At 47.7% G+C, this 15,000-nt stretch overlaps 1 protein-coding gene across 1 annotated transcript in view; it reads right to left on the bottom strand.

Annotated features, from left to right (window-relative positions):
• Nucleotides 1-2,205: 2,205 nt before the first annotated feature.
• Nucleotides 2,206-15,000, bottom strand: part of LOC139401799 (transcription factor COE3-like) — a 44,013-nt gene continuing 31,218 nt past the window's right edge. Inside the window, exon 7 of the mRNA XM_071145777.1 lies at nt 2,206-2,227. Within this exon, the coding sequence (XP_071001878.1) occupies nt 2,206-2,227 (22 nt within the window). The remainder of the gene's footprint in view (nt 2,228-15,000) is intronic.

Raw genomic sequence — 15,000 nt, forward strand, 5'->3', positions numbered from 1 at the left:
TTGGTTGGTGGGATGGTTGGTGGGTTGGTTGGTGGGTGGGTGGGTGGGTTGGTTGGTTGGTTGGTGGGTGGGTGGGTGGGTGGGTGGGTGGGTTGGTTGGTTGGTGGGTTGGTGGGTGGGTGGGTTGGTGGGTGGGTTGGTGGGTTGGTTGGTTAGTTGGTGGGTTGGTTGGTTGGTGGGTTGGTTGGTTGGTGGGTTGGTTGGTGGGTCGGTGGGTTGGTTGGTTGGTTGGTGGGTTGGTGGGTGGGTTGGTGGGTTGGTTGGTGGGTTGGTTGGCTGGGAGAGACAGAGTGGCCGGTCTGACGTTTATAGTTCCATGCCACATTTCACATTTCTTACGCTAAATAGTTATATAACTATGCTGATGCGGCGCTGTAAAATACTCGCAGTGTTTTCTATCAGCCCTTCCCAGATGGGCTCCAGGCTGTGGCCAAACGTCTCTTGTCATCAGCCCTGTGAACTATGACATCATTTGGCAATAAGACTAGTCTTTATATCAGGGGTTTAGTGCCGGAGCAGTGTTTGACTGTCCAATTCATCATCTGGGGAATATTCCTGTCAAGACGATAGTGGGAGGAAATGCTTCTCACGTCTAAAAGAGATACGGAGACAGATATATGTGTGTGTGTGTGTGTGTGTGTGTGTATGTGTGTGTGTGTGTGTGTGTGTGTGTGTGTGTGTGTGTCTGTGTGTGTGTGTGTGTGTGTGTGTGTGTGTGTGTGTGTGTGTGTGTGTGTGTGTGTGTGTGTGTGTGTGTGTGTGTGTGTGTGTGTGTGTGTGTGTGTGTGTGTGTGTGTGTGTGTGTGTGTGTGTGTGTGTGTGTGTGTGTGTGTGTGTGTGTGTGTGTGTGTGTGTGTGTGTGTGTGTTTCTTTTGTTAGATTGTTGATTAAATAATATTTTTAAATCCCTAGGCTCAGAATTCTCCACATAATGCTCCATGTATTTGTGCCCGCCCCGTCCCAGTGTCCTAGCGTCCTAGTCTCCTAGTCTCCTAGTCTCCTAGTCTCCTTGTCTCCTAGTCTCCCACTCTCCCACTGTCCTAGTCTCCTAGTATCCCACTCTCCTAGTCTCCCAGTCTCCTAGTCTCCTTGTCTCCTAGTCTCCCACTGTCCTAGTTTCCTAGTCTCCCACTCTCCTAGTCTCCTAGTCTCCTAGTCTCCCACACCCCCACTCTCCTAGTCTCCTAGTATCCCACTCTCCCACTCTCCTAGTCTCCTAGTCTCCCACTCTCCAACTCTCCCACTCTCCTAGTCTCCTAGTCTCTTAGTCTCCCACTCTCCTAGTCCTCTAGTCTCCTAGTCTCCCACTCTCCTAGTCTTCTAGTCTCCCAGTCTCCTAGCCTCCTAGTCTCCTAGTCTCCTAGTCTCCCACTCTCCCACTCTCCTAGTCTCCTAGTCTCCCACTCTCCTAGTCTCCTACTCTCCCAGTCTCCTAGTCTCCTTGTCTCCTAGTCTCCCACTCTCCCACTGTCCTAGTTTCCTAGTCTCCCACTCTCCTAGTCTCCCAGTCTCCTAGTCTCCTTGTCTCCTAGTCTCCCACTCTCCCACTGTCCTAGTTTCCTAGTCTCCCACTCTCCTAGTCTCCTAGTCTCCCAGTCTCCTAGTCTCCTAGTCTCCTAGTCTCCCACTCTCCTAGTCTCCTAGTCTCCCACTCTCCTACTCTCCTAGTCTCCTAGTCTCCCACTCTCCCACTCCCCTAGTCTCCAAGTCTCCTAGTCTCCCACTCTCCTAGTCTCCTAGTCTCCCACTCTCCTAGTCTCCCACTCTCCTAGTCTCCCACTCTCCTAGTCTCCTAGTCTCCTAGTCTCCTAGTCTTAGTCTCCGGGACATTTCATTGGTCTACATGTTGATTTATTTGATATGCGGTTGGTTAGTTTCCTACTCTCCTAGTCTCCTAGTCTCCTAGTCTCCGGGACATTTCATTGGTCTACATGTTGATTTATTTGATATGTGGTTGGTTAGTTTACTTCCGGCTTGTAGGAAGAGCGTAGAACAAATCCGAAAAGCCACCAGAGGCCAAAAGCAGTTAGACGTTATACCGGAGTCAGATAGGATGAGTCCAAAATGGCACCCTATTCCCTAGATAGTGCACTTCTTTTGACCGGGGCCCATAGTGAATATAGGGTGGCTTTCAGGACGCACACTAACAGTGAGTTAGACTCCACGGTGTCGGAGCGCGTCAGGTTATGTCATTAGAGCTGTCGTTCACGTCTTTTCAGGACGTCTCCTAACGGGAGACACATGCAGAACACATCGCTGATTACCCGGCCGCTCGCAATACAGCTGCGATCTGATTGGCCCGCTGCGGGATGGGAAATGGAGGGGAAAGAACAACAAACACCCCCACACACACACACACACACATACATTCACAGACACACACAGACACACATACATACACACACACACACACACACACACACACACACACACACACACACACACTCACACATACACACAGACATACAGACACACACACACACACACACACACACACACACACACACACACACACAGACACACACACACACACACACACACCCAAATCACATCTTATTCCCCCGATATAGTGAACTACTATAGACTAGAGCTCTCTGGGGCTCCCCTATGGGGCTCTGGTCAAAACTAGTGTCCTATAAAGAGTCCCATTTGGTATACAGACACAACCAATAACACTTGTCCATGCATTGCAGAGGCCCCTTCGCTTGAGGCAAAAGGCAGCAAGCTGTTTTAAAATAAATGTTTAAAAAAAAATCCTTCCAGGACCCAAATTGAACATTTACCTGACATGATGGAGGGGAAAAACAAGTGAGATCAATTTAGTTTCTGTTGTATTGCCTTCTACTCTGCATCGGTGACAATAACACAGGGTTGTTTCCTCTTCTGCGTCCCTGGTTTGTTCCCAGCGCATTTCACAGTAGTGAACTGCGTTTATCAATTATCTGGCACGTTTTTCTACCGACAACAGGGGCCTGCTGGAAAACATCAAGGCGGGCTGACAGAAAATACAAATATATATATATCAATATCTGAATAAAATTGTGTCTTTCTAAACTCACTTTGAGAAGTGCTTTGAATGAAGCTGAGGGGGAAGACTGGGTCTGTGTTCCACATGGGACCCTTATTCCCTATATAGTGCACTACTTTCGACCAGAGCCCAATTGTCTTAAAGATATGCACTATAATGAATAGGGGGTAGCATTTGGGACGCCAACCTGGGTCGTATCCCCAGGAGGAGTAAAGGGAGATATCTGTACGCAGCATTTTCATTACAACAGAAAAGCTCCACTGAGTGACATTTGAAGAACACTTCCGAGTGGACCTGATGACGTTCACTTCCCTCAAATAACAAACAGCACCTTGGTATTATTTTCCCTCCTTCTCTGGGAAGAGGAGAGGAGAGGAGAGGAGAGGAGAGGAGAGGAGAGGAGTGGAGAGGAGAGGAGAGGAGAGGAGAGGAGAGGAGAGGAGAGGAGTGGTGAGGAGAGGAGAGGAGAGGAGAGGAGAGGAGAGGAGAGGAGAGGAGAGGAGAGGAGAGGAGAGGAGAGGAAGATGGCTGTGCAAGGCAAGAAGCAAAATTGTTGATTCCTAAATTGAACAAATGCATTTCTTTATGCGAGAGGGAAACGTGTGGCCTTCTTGGTAGCAGGCTGTTTGCTATTCTCCTTTTATGTCTGACAGACAAACACAGTACTGATTAAAAGGAGACTTGTTAGGATTTTAGCCTAAAGACGTCTCGTCCTTAACAAGCGTGTGAAGAATGCATTGTCATTAACGTTCGCAAGTGTGTTGCAGGTGTCACTCAAGATGTGGCGTAGTCTGTTGGAAATAACTTAACTTGAATGCTGTCAGAATGGAGGGACGATGTTGAATGAGAGAGAGGGGGGGGGGGAACGTTGGCTGGGATATGACAGGTTTTAATATGCTTGGATGGTGGATATTGTTTCTATCACACTAGAACAGGGACGCTGTTCAACACTTTGAAAATGTTCTTGTAAAAATAAAACACACACAAAGACCAATGTCACAGCTTCTTCTTCTGAATGATCGTGTTCAATAACAATGCATCATGGTCTGTATGATAGGTGTTGAGTGGAAACAGAAGTGATAGGTGCCGTGGCTATTACGGGGGATTCTCTGTCTCTCTCTGTCAAGCACAACGTAGGTGACACTAACAACGTTCAACACAGTCCCACGATTAACACATGCGTTCTATGGATCCCAGGAAAAAGATTTACTGACAGGACTATCCTGGCTAGCTTTACTGAGTGGCCTATCCTGGCTAGCTTTACTGAGTGGACTATCCTGGCTAGCTTTACTGAGTGGACTATCCTGGCTAGCTTTACTGAGTGGACTATCCTGGCTAGCTTTACTGAGTGGCCTATCCTGGCTAGCTTTACTGAGTGGACTATCCTGGCTAGCTTTACTGAGTGGACTATCCTGGCTAGCTTTACTGAGTGGACTATCCTGGCTAGCTTTACTGAGTGGACTATCCAGGCTAGCTTTACTGAGTGGACTATCCTGGCTAGCTTTACTGAGTGGACTATCCTGGCTAACTTTACTGAGTGGACTATCCTGGCTAGATTTACTGAGTGGACTATCCTGGCTAGCTTTACTGAGTGTACTATCCTGGCTAGCTTTACTGAGTGGACTATCCTGGCTAGCTTTACTGAGTGGACTATCCAGGCTAGCTTTACTGAGTGGACTAACCTGGCTAGCTTTACTGAGTGGACTATCCTGGCTAGCTTTACTGAGTGGAAAATCCTGGCCAGCTTTACTTAGTGGACTATCCTGGCTAGCTTTACTGAGTGGACTATCCTGGCTAGCTTTACTGAGTGGACTATCCTGGCCAGCTTTACTGAGTGGACTATCCAGGCTAGCTTTACTGAGTGGACTATCCTGGCCAGCTTTACTGAGTGGACTATCCTGGCCAGCTTTACTGAGTGGACTATCCTGGCTAGCCCTACTGAGTGGACTATCCTGGCTAGCTTTACTGAGTGGACTATCCTGGCTAGCTTTACTGAGTGGACTATCCTGGCTAGCTTTACTGAGTGGACTATCCTGGCTAGCTTTACTGAGTGGACTATCCTGGCTAGCTTTACTGAGTGGACTATCCTGGCTAGCTTTACTGAGTGGACTATCCTGGCTAGCTTTACTGAGTGGACTATCCTGGCTAGCTTTACTGAGTGGACTATCCAGGCTAGCTTCACTGAGTGGACTATCCTGGCTAGCTTTACTGAGTGGACTATCCTGGCTAGCTTTACTGAGTGGAATATCCTGGCCAGCTTTACTGAGTGGACTATCCTGGCTAGCTTTACTGAGTGGACTATCCTGGCTAGCTTTACTGAGTGGACTATCCTGGCCAGCTTTACTGAGTGGACTATCCTGGCTAGCTTTACTGAGTGGACTATCCTGGCTAGCTTTACTGAGTGGACTATCCTGGCTAGCTTTACTGAGTGGACTATCCTGGCTAGCTTTACTGAGTGGACTATCCTGGCTAGCTTTACTGAGTGGACTCTCCTGTTCCTTTGTAGCTCAGTTGGTAGAGCATCGTGCTTGTAACACCAGGGTAGTCGGTTTGATTCCCTCGAACCACACACACTTAAAATGTATGAATGCATGACTGTAAATTGCTAAATGGCACATACTATAAATAAATCAGATGAATGAGTGACAGGAGCAGATTTGCTACTGGTTGGGCTTTCTCCCTATTCTCTACACATTAATTTGAGTGAGTCCTCCCTGGCCCTGGCTAAGTCTGGTCTCTTTCTCAACAGGCTGGTCCAGACTGACTGACTGACAGCTCTCTGTCCCCTCTCCTCACACCTCCTGGAGCCCTCCTGCCCCCCTTCCTGCCCTCTGTAGCAGCAGTCAGCTTAACTGGCCCCTGTCAAGGAGCTGAGGCCCTCCCTCTCTTTCCCCCCTCTCCCTCCCTCCCTCCCTCCCTCCCTCCCTCCCTCCCTCCCTCCCTCCCTCCCTCCCTCCCTCCCTCCCTCCGTCTCATCCCCCTTCCCTCTTCATCTCTTTCCCCCTCCCTCCCTCTAAATTCCCCTTCCCTCTCCCTCCCTCTCTGCCTCTCTTTCCCCCTCCCTCCCTCTAATTCCCCTTCCCTCTCCCTCCCTCTCTCCCTCTCTTTCCCCCTCCCCCTTTCCCCCTTCCCCCTCCCTCTCTTTCCCCCTCCCTCCCTCTAATTCCCCTACCTCCCTCCCTCTCATCCCCCTTCCCCCTCCCTCCCTCTAATTCCCCTCCCTCCCTCTCTTTCCCCCTTCCCTCTCCCTCCCTCTCTGCCTCTCTTTCCCCTCCCCTCTTTAGCACCGTGCAGACCGCCACCCTGTGTGATGTGTCTACTAATGATAGATTGCCCTGCCCCCTACTTCACCCCCCCCCCCCCCCCCCCCACCAATTCGCTACCTCTCAACCTGGAGAGGGATCACTGGCAGTGGGGGTCGGTGAACCTCCAACCCCTCCTCTTCACCTCCCGTCACCTCAACAATGTCATGTCTTAGCTTCCTCCTCCACTCCTCCACTCCACTCCTCCTCCTCCACAAAACAAAACATTCAGTGTGTGGTGTCCCCCCCCCCCCCCCTTGTCTCTCCTGTGACAGAGAGAGAGAGAGTGAGTCAGACGACTGGGGAATCCCTCGTGCTTCGACTCATATAATACTATATAGATAACACCTTTTCCTACTTTAACACAACAGAAAAAGAGAGTTTCCTGCTCAAACAATATATATCACAACAGACAACATTGACTGATTAATTCAATTCACTGTGCACACCAATACACACACACACACAAATCTCAAAAACACACACACACACACCTCCAAAACACACACACACACACATACACACAAACACATACTTTCACACCTCCAAACACACACACACACACACACACACACACACAAACACACACACACACACACCTCCAAACACACACACACATACATACACACACCTCCAACACACACATACACACACACACACACACACACCTCCAACACACACAAACACACACACCTCCAAACAGACAAACACCCCCCTTCCTCTGTCATCCGTGTTCCTTGTGTACATGGCTTAATACTCAACAACGAGGTCTTTCCTTTAATAGAGGCCGGCTAGAGGAATTGGTTTGGTCGGTCTGTGTGTGGCGCTGAGGCGGTGATATCCGGAGCTCTATCAGTGCAGAGTGGATGGAGAGGCTGTGGACCATTCATCCCCACCCTCTCCTTTTTCAATTTCACTCTGTCCTGGTGAGCCAACAGCGCTCTGATGCGTTTCACTCTTGACTGAATACGGTGAGATTGCTAATCAGGATTACTCGATTCAGTCAACACTGATTTCAATTAAAAAAAATAAAAAGACACAAAAAAAATTATCATAAATATAGGGAGGGAGGGAGGGAGGGAGGGAGGGAGGGAGGGGAGGGGAGGGAGGGAGGGAGGGAGGGAGGGAGGGCGGGCGGGAGGGCGGGCGGGAGGGAGGGAGGGAGGGAGGGAGGGAGGGGAGGGGAGGGAGGGAGGGAGGGAGGGAGGGAGGGAGGGAGGGAGGGAGGGAGGGAGGGAGGGAAGGGAGGGGAGGGAGGGAGGGAGGGAGGGAGGGAGGGAGGGAGGGAGGGAGGGAGGGAGGGAGGGAGGGAGGGAGGGAGGGAGGGAGGGAGGGAGGGAGGGAGGGAGCTGGAAGGCTGGCCGGCTGGTGGGGTGGTGTTGGCAGGTGATTAAAATCTTCTACAATGGGAATCTGTCTGATTCACCGTGGTCAGATAGAGGAGCTATCTGAATAACCAATCATTGCGCGGAGAGCCTGACCTCTTCAAAATTAGCATTTGATACAGTCGTCTCACAGGAGCCAAGCAAAGTATGAGGTGGCTAATAGTCATTTGCAGTGAGTGTAAAAAAAATGGCATGGGTCAGGGAGGCGGGGGAAGGTTTCAATGAGGAGATAGCTGCTTAGCCTACTGTGTTATATTGTCCTCTGCGCTAACGTTACATGCTAACACGCTACTGTGTTACCCCTGCCTGCGCTAACGTTACATGCTAACATGCTACTGTGTTACCCCTGTCTGCGCTAACGCTAACACGCTAGGCTAACACGCTACTGTGTTACCCCTGCCTGCACTGAAGCTACATGCTAACACTCTACTGTGTAACCCCTGCCTGCGCTAACACTAACACGCTAGGTTAACACGCTAGCCGCTAATGGAGTTGACAGATAACCGTGTTGAGATGAAGGAGGTAATCACTTCCCTAGGGAAACAAATTACTGGGGGTTACAACTACACTTTCTATACGTTCAGACGTGAAAACGTGTTTAGTTAGAGAGGCCGGCAGGCTGTTAGCGAGCACTAGGCCAGTTTCCTAGCAGCAATACTTTAGCTGTTTACTTACAGTACTTAGCATACTGCAGCCTACTACAGCAGAGAGCTGATGCAACACGGTGAAATCTCTATCAGAATAAAAACAAGTCCAAGTGACAAAACGGATTAATGGTGTGTGTAAAAAAATAAACAGTCCTAAAAGTGTTTATTTAAAGGAACTGTATATATATCTATATACAGGCTACAGGTACTGGCTGTATGGTTAGGACTAGTGGCCCCGATGCAGACAGCAACACTACCAGGTCTGTTAGTAGGGTAGTAGTAGTAGTAACACTACCAGGTCTGTTAGTAGGGTAGTAGAAGTAGTAACACTACCAGGTCTGTTAGTAGGGTAGTAGTAGTAGTAACATTACCAGGTATGTTAGTAGGGTAGTAGTAGTAGTAACACTACCAGGTCTGTTAGTAGGGTAGTAGTAATAACACTACCAGGTCTGTTAGTAGGGTAGTAGTAGTAGTAGTAGTAATACTACCAGGTCTGTTAGTAGGGTAGTAGTAGTAGTAGTAACACTACCAGGTCTGTTAGTAGGGTAGTAGTAGTAGTAATAACATTACCAGGTATGTTAGTAGGGTAGTAGTAGTAGTAACACTACCAGGTCTGTTAGTAGGGTAGTAGTAGTAACACTACCAGGTCTGTTAGTAGGGTAGTAGTAGTAGTAGTAACACTACCAGGTCTGTTAGTAGGGTAGTAGTAGTAGTAGTAGTAACACTACCAGGTCTGTTAGTAGGGTAGTAGTAGTAGTAGTAACACTACCAGGTCTGTTAGTAGGGTAGTAGTAGTAGTAGTAACACTACCAGGTCTGTTAGTAGGGTAGTAGTAGTAGTAGTAACACTACCAGGTCTGTTAGTAGGGTAGTAGTAGTAGCAGTAACACTACCAGGTCTGTTAGTAGGGTAGTAGTGGTAATAACACTACCAGGTCTGTTAGTAGGGTAGTAGTAGTAGTAGTAACACTACCAGGTCTGTTAGTAGGGTAGTAGTAGTAGTAGTAACACTACCAGGTATGTTAGTAGGGTAGTAGTAGTAGTAGTAACACTACCAGGTCTGTTAGTAGGGTAGTAGTAGTAGTAGTAACACTACCAGGTCTGTTAGTAGGGTAGTAGTAGTATTAGTAACACTACCAGGTCTGTTAGTAGGGTAGTAGTAGTAGTAACATTACCAGGTCTGTTAGTAGGGTAGTAGTAGTAGCAGTAACACTACCAGGTCTGTTAGTAGGGTAGTAGTAGTAATAACACTACCAGGTCTGTTAGTAGGGTAGTAGTAGTAGTAATAACACTACCAGGTCTGTTAGTACGGTAGTAGTAGTAGTAGTAACACTACCAGGTCTGTTAGTAGGGTAGTAGTAGTAATAACACTACCAGGTCTGTTAGTAGGGTAGTAGTAGTAGTAATAACACTACCAGGTCTGTTAGTAGGGTAGTAGTAGTAGTAACACTACCAGGTCTGTTAGTAGGGTAGTAGTAGTAGTAACACTACCAGGTCTGTTAGTAGGGTAGTAGTAGTAGGTAGTAACACTACCAGGTCTGTTAGTAGGGTAGTAGTAGTAACACTACCAGGTCTGTTAGTAGGGTAGTAGTAGTAGTAGTAACACTACCAGGTCTGTTAGTAGAGTAGTGGTAGTAGTAATAACACTACCAGGTCTGTTAGTAGGGTAGTAGTAGTAACACTACCAGGTCTGTTAGTAGGGTAGTAGTAGTAGTAATAACACTACCAGGTCTGTTAGTAGGGTAGTAGTAGTAGTAGTAACACTACCAGGTATGTTAGTAGGGTAGTAGTAGTATTAGTAACACTACCAGGTCTGTTAGTAGGGTAGTAGTAGTAGTAGTAACACTACCAGGTATGTTAGTAGGGTAGTAGTAGTAGTAACACTACCAGGTTTGTTAGTAGGGTAGTAGTAGTAGTAGTAACACTACCAGGTCTGTTAGTAGGGTAGTAGTAGTAATAACACTACCAGGTCTGTTAGTAGGGTAGTAGTAGTAGTAGTAGTAACACTACCAGGTCTGTTAGTAGGGTAGTAGTAGTAGTAGTAACACTACCAGGTTTGTTAGTAGGGTAGTAGTAGTAGTAGTAACACTACCAGGTCTGTTAGTAGGGTAGTAGTAGTAGTAGTAACACTACCAGGTCTGTTAGTAGGGTAGTAGTAGTAGTAGTAACACTACCAGGTCTGTTAGTAGGGTAGTAGTAGTAATAACACTACCAGGTCTGTTAGTAGGGTAGTAGTAGTAGTAATGACACTACCAGGTATTTTAGTAGGGTAGTAGTAGTAGTAGTAGTAACACTACCAGGTCTGTTAGTAGGGTAGTAGTAGTAGTAATAACACTACCAGGTTTGTTAGTAGGGTAGTAGTAGTAGTAACACTACCAGGTCTGTTAGTAGGGTAGTAGTAGTAGTAGTAACACTACCAGGTCTGTTAGTAGGGTAGTAGTAGTAGTAGTAACACTACCAGGTCTGTTAGTAGGGTAGTAGTAGTAATAACACTACCAGGTCTGTTAGTAGGGTAGTAGTAGTAGTAATGACACTACCAGGTATTTTAGTAGGGTAGTAGTAGTAGTAGTAGTAACACTACCAGGTCTGTTAGTAGGGTAGTAGTAGTAGTAACACTACCAGGTTTGTTAGTAGGGTAGTAGTAGTAGTAGTAACACTACCAGGTCTGTTAGTAGGGTAGTAGTAGTAGTAGTAACACTACCAGGTCTGTTAGTAGGGTAGTAGTAGTAGTAGTAACACTACCAGGTCTGTTAGTAGGGTAGTAGTAGTAATAACACTACCAGGTCTGTTAGTAGGGTAGTAGTAGTAGTAATGACACTACCAGGTCTGTTAGTAGGGTAGTAGTAGTAGTAGTAACACTACCAGGTCTGTTAGTAGGGTAGTAGTAGTAGTTTTAACACTACCAGGTCTGTTAGTAGGGTAGTAGTAGTAGTAGTAACACTACCAGGTCTGTTAGTAGGGTAGTAGTATTAGTAGTAGTAACACTACCAGGTCTGTTAGTAGGGTAGTAGTAGTAGTAACACTACCAGGTCTGTTAGTAGGGTAGTAGTAGTAGTAGTAACACTACCAGGTCTGTTAGTAGGGTAGTAGTAGTAGTAGTGACATTACCAGGTATGTTAGTAGGGTAGTAGTAGTAACACTACCAGGTCTGTTAGTAGGGTATTAGTAGTAGTAGTGACATTACCAGGTATGTTAGTAGGGTAGTAGTAGTAACACTACCAGTTCTGTTAGTAGGGTAGTAGTAGTAGTAGTAACACTACCAGGTCTGTTAGTAGGGTAGTAGTAGTAGTAATGACACTACCAGGTATGTTAGTAGGGTAGTAGTAGTAACACTACCAGGTCTGTTAGTAGGGTAGTAGTAGTAATAACACTACCAGGTCTGTTAGTAGGGTAGTAGTAGTAACACTACCAGGTCTGTTAGTAGGGTAGTAGTAGTAGTAGTAACACTACCAGGTCTGTTAGTAGGGTAGTAGTAGTAGTAGTGACATTACCAGGTATGTTAGTAGGGTAGTAGTAGTAACACTACCAGGTCTGTTAGTAGGGTAGTAGTAGTAGTAGTAACACTACCAGGTCTGTTAGTAGGGTAGTAGTAGTAGTAATGACACTACCAGGTATGTTAGTAGGGTAGTAGTAGTAACACTACCAGGTCTGTTAGTAGGGTAGTAGTAGTAATAACACTACCAGGTCTGTTAGTAGGGTAGTAGTAGTAACACTACCAGGTCTGTTAGTAGGGTAGTAGTAGTAGTAATGACACTACCAGGTATGTTAGTAGGGTAGTAGTAGTAGTAACACTACCAGGTCTGTTAGTAGGGTAGTAGTAGTAGTAGTAATGACACTACCAGGTATGTTAGTAGGGTAGTAGTAGTAGTAGTAGTAACACTACCAGGTCTGTTAGTAGGGTAGTAGTAATAGTAGTAGTAGTAACACTATCAGGTCTGTTAGTAGGGTAGTAGTAGTAGTAGTAACACTACCAGGTCTGTTAGTAGGGTAGTAGTAGTAACACTACCAGGTCTGTTAGTAGGGTAGTAGTAGTAGTAGTAGTAGTAACACTATCAGTTCTGTTAGTAGGGTAGTAGTAGTAGTAGTAACACTACCAGGTCTGTTAGTAGGGTAGTAGTAGTAGTAATAACACTACCAGGTATGTTAGTAGGGTAGTAGTAGTAGTAGTAACACTACCAGGTCTGTTAGTAGGGTAGTAGTAGTAGTAGTAACACTACCAGGTCTGTTAGTAGGGTAGTAGTAGTAGTAGTGACATTACCAGGTATGTTAGTAGGGTAGTAGTAGTAACACTACCAGGTCTGTTAGTAGGGTAGTAGTAGTAGTAGTAACACTACCAGGTCTGTTAGTAGGGTAGTAGTAGTAGTAGTAACACTACCAGGTCTGTTAGTAGGGTAGTAGTAGTAGTAGTAACACTACCAGGTCTGTTAGTAGGGTAGTAGTAGTAGTAGTAACACTACCAGGTCTGTTAGTAGAGTAGTGGTACTAACACTACTTAAGCAGAAGTAGCAGCAACACAGTTAAACAGAAATAGGTTAATAGAAGCACTTTAAAACCATGGGGGGTAACAGTTGATTTAAGCCAACATCATTATCAATCGCTGGAAGGGCCAAACAGTGAGAGGTGTAAAAGTGCAAGTCAACGTGTTCATTGTCTCATTCAAAATAATGAATAACAGCAGTCATAACTCTGGGAGATCTGGCTTCAACCGCTGAGAACCTGGCTTGTTTTACAACCAATTAAAGACCAATCAATGGGGAAGGAGAAACCAAAACAAGATGATCTGTGTCCCAAACGACACCCTATTCTCTATCAGAGCCCTGGCCAGAAGAAGCGTACTCTATCGGGAATAGTGTGGCCGTGGGTCATACAGCAACCTGTTGAGGGATTGTTGATGGCTGAAGGGGGTTGAGGGGTGATGAGGGGTGTTGAGGGATGGTTGATGGCTGAAGGGGTTTCAGGGGTGATTGAGGGGGAATGGGGAGGTCGGGAAGGAGAGGGGGAATGGGGAGGTCGGGAAGGAGAGGAGGAATGGGGAGGTGGGGAAGGAGAGGGGGAATAGGGAGGTGGGGAAGGAGAGGGGGAATAGGGAGGTGGGGAAGGAGAGGGGGAATGGGGAGGTCGGGAAGGAGAGGGGGAATAGGGAGGTCGGGAAGGAGAGGGGGAATAGGGAGGTGGGGAAGGAGAGAGGGAATAGGGAGGTAGGGAAGGAGAGGGGGAATAGGGAGGTCGGGAAGGAGAGGGGGAATGGGGAGGTCGGGAAGGAGAGGGGGAATAGGGAGGTGGGGAAGGAGAGGGGGAATAGGGAGGTCGGGAAGGAGAGGGGGAATAGGGAGGTGGGGAAGGAGAGGGGGAATGGGGAGGTCGGGAAGGAGAGGGGGAATGGGGAGGTCGGGAAGGAGAGGGGGAATAGGGAGGTGGGGAAGGAGAGGGGGAATAGGGAGGTCGGGAAGGAGAGGGGGAATAGGGAGGTGGGGAAGGAGAGGGGGAATGGGGAGGTCGGGAAGGAGAGGGGGAATAGGGAGGTGGGGAAGGAGAGGGGGAATGGGGAGGTCGGGAAGGAGAGGGGGAATAGGGAGGTCGGGAAGGAGAGGGGGAATAGGGAGGTCAGGAAGGAGAGGGGGAATAGGGAGGTGGGGAAGGAGAGGGGGAATGGGGAGGTCGGGAAGGACAGGGGGAATGGGGAGGTGGGGAAGGAGAGGGGGAATGGGGAGGTCGGGAAGGAGAGGGGGAATGGGGAGGTTGGGAAGGAGAGGGGGAATAGGGAGGTCGGGAAGGAGAGGGGGAATAGGGAGGTGGGGAAGGAGAGGGGGAATAGGGAGGTCGGGAAGGAGAGGGGGAATAGGGAGAAATGGGGGGGGGAATAAGGTGGTGGGGAAGGAGAGGAAGTGACCCAAGAGGCCCAACACTAAGAGGAAGGTTCCTAGCCAGGTTCCTAGCCATTGCTGCGCTGTCGTTGCAACTCAACAATCTTAAATGATTCCACGGCCCATCTAAACATCCCTTTATAGATGTTGCAACACGTTTGTAAAGAGTTAGGACAGAACAGAACCATGGTAACAGAGAAAGGATGTTAAGAAGGAAGAGGTAGCTGAGTGTGATTGGTCCTGATTAGTGGTTTTGTCCTCCAGCTCTGGTGTCCTCACCCAAGGAGAGGTCTGGTGATTAGGTGGGCAGCTTCACACTAGAAAAACAAACCAAGGCCATAATCCAAACATGGAGTTTGAGGCTGGAGGGGAGAGTGGCTGTGATAAGCTTGTCTCTTCATTATTTGACTCTAAGAGGGGATAATCAACAAACACTTGAGGGGACAACCGCTCCCTCCCTCTCTCTCTTTCTCTCTCGCTCTCTCTATCTCTCTCTCTCTCTCTCTCTCTCTCTCGCTTTCTCTCTCTCTCTCGCTGTCTCTCTCTCGCTGTCTCTCTCTCGCGCTCTCTATCTCGCTCTCTCGCTCTCTATCTCACTCTCTCGCTCTCTCTCTCACTCTCTCTCTCCTCTCTCTCTCGCTCTCTCTCTCTTGCTAGTGCGGTATTCTACAGTTAAGAAATCAGATTTAATTTGCCCCAACACTAAACAAATTGTCTCCAGATTGCATTGTGTGTGTGTGTGTGTGTGTGTGTGTGTGTGTGTGTGTGTGTGTGTG

The sequence above is a fragment of the Oncorhynchus clarkii genome, unplaced genomic scaffold, assembly GCF_045791955.1.
Source record: "Oncorhynchus clarkii lewisi isolate Uvic-CL-2024 unplaced genomic scaffold, UVic_Ocla_1.0 unplaced_contig_3643_pilon_pilon, whole genome shotgun sequence".
In the NCBI taxonomy this organism is placed as follows: domain Eukaryota; kingdom Metazoa; phylum Chordata; class Actinopteri; order Salmoniformes; family Salmonidae; genus Oncorhynchus; species Oncorhynchus clarkii.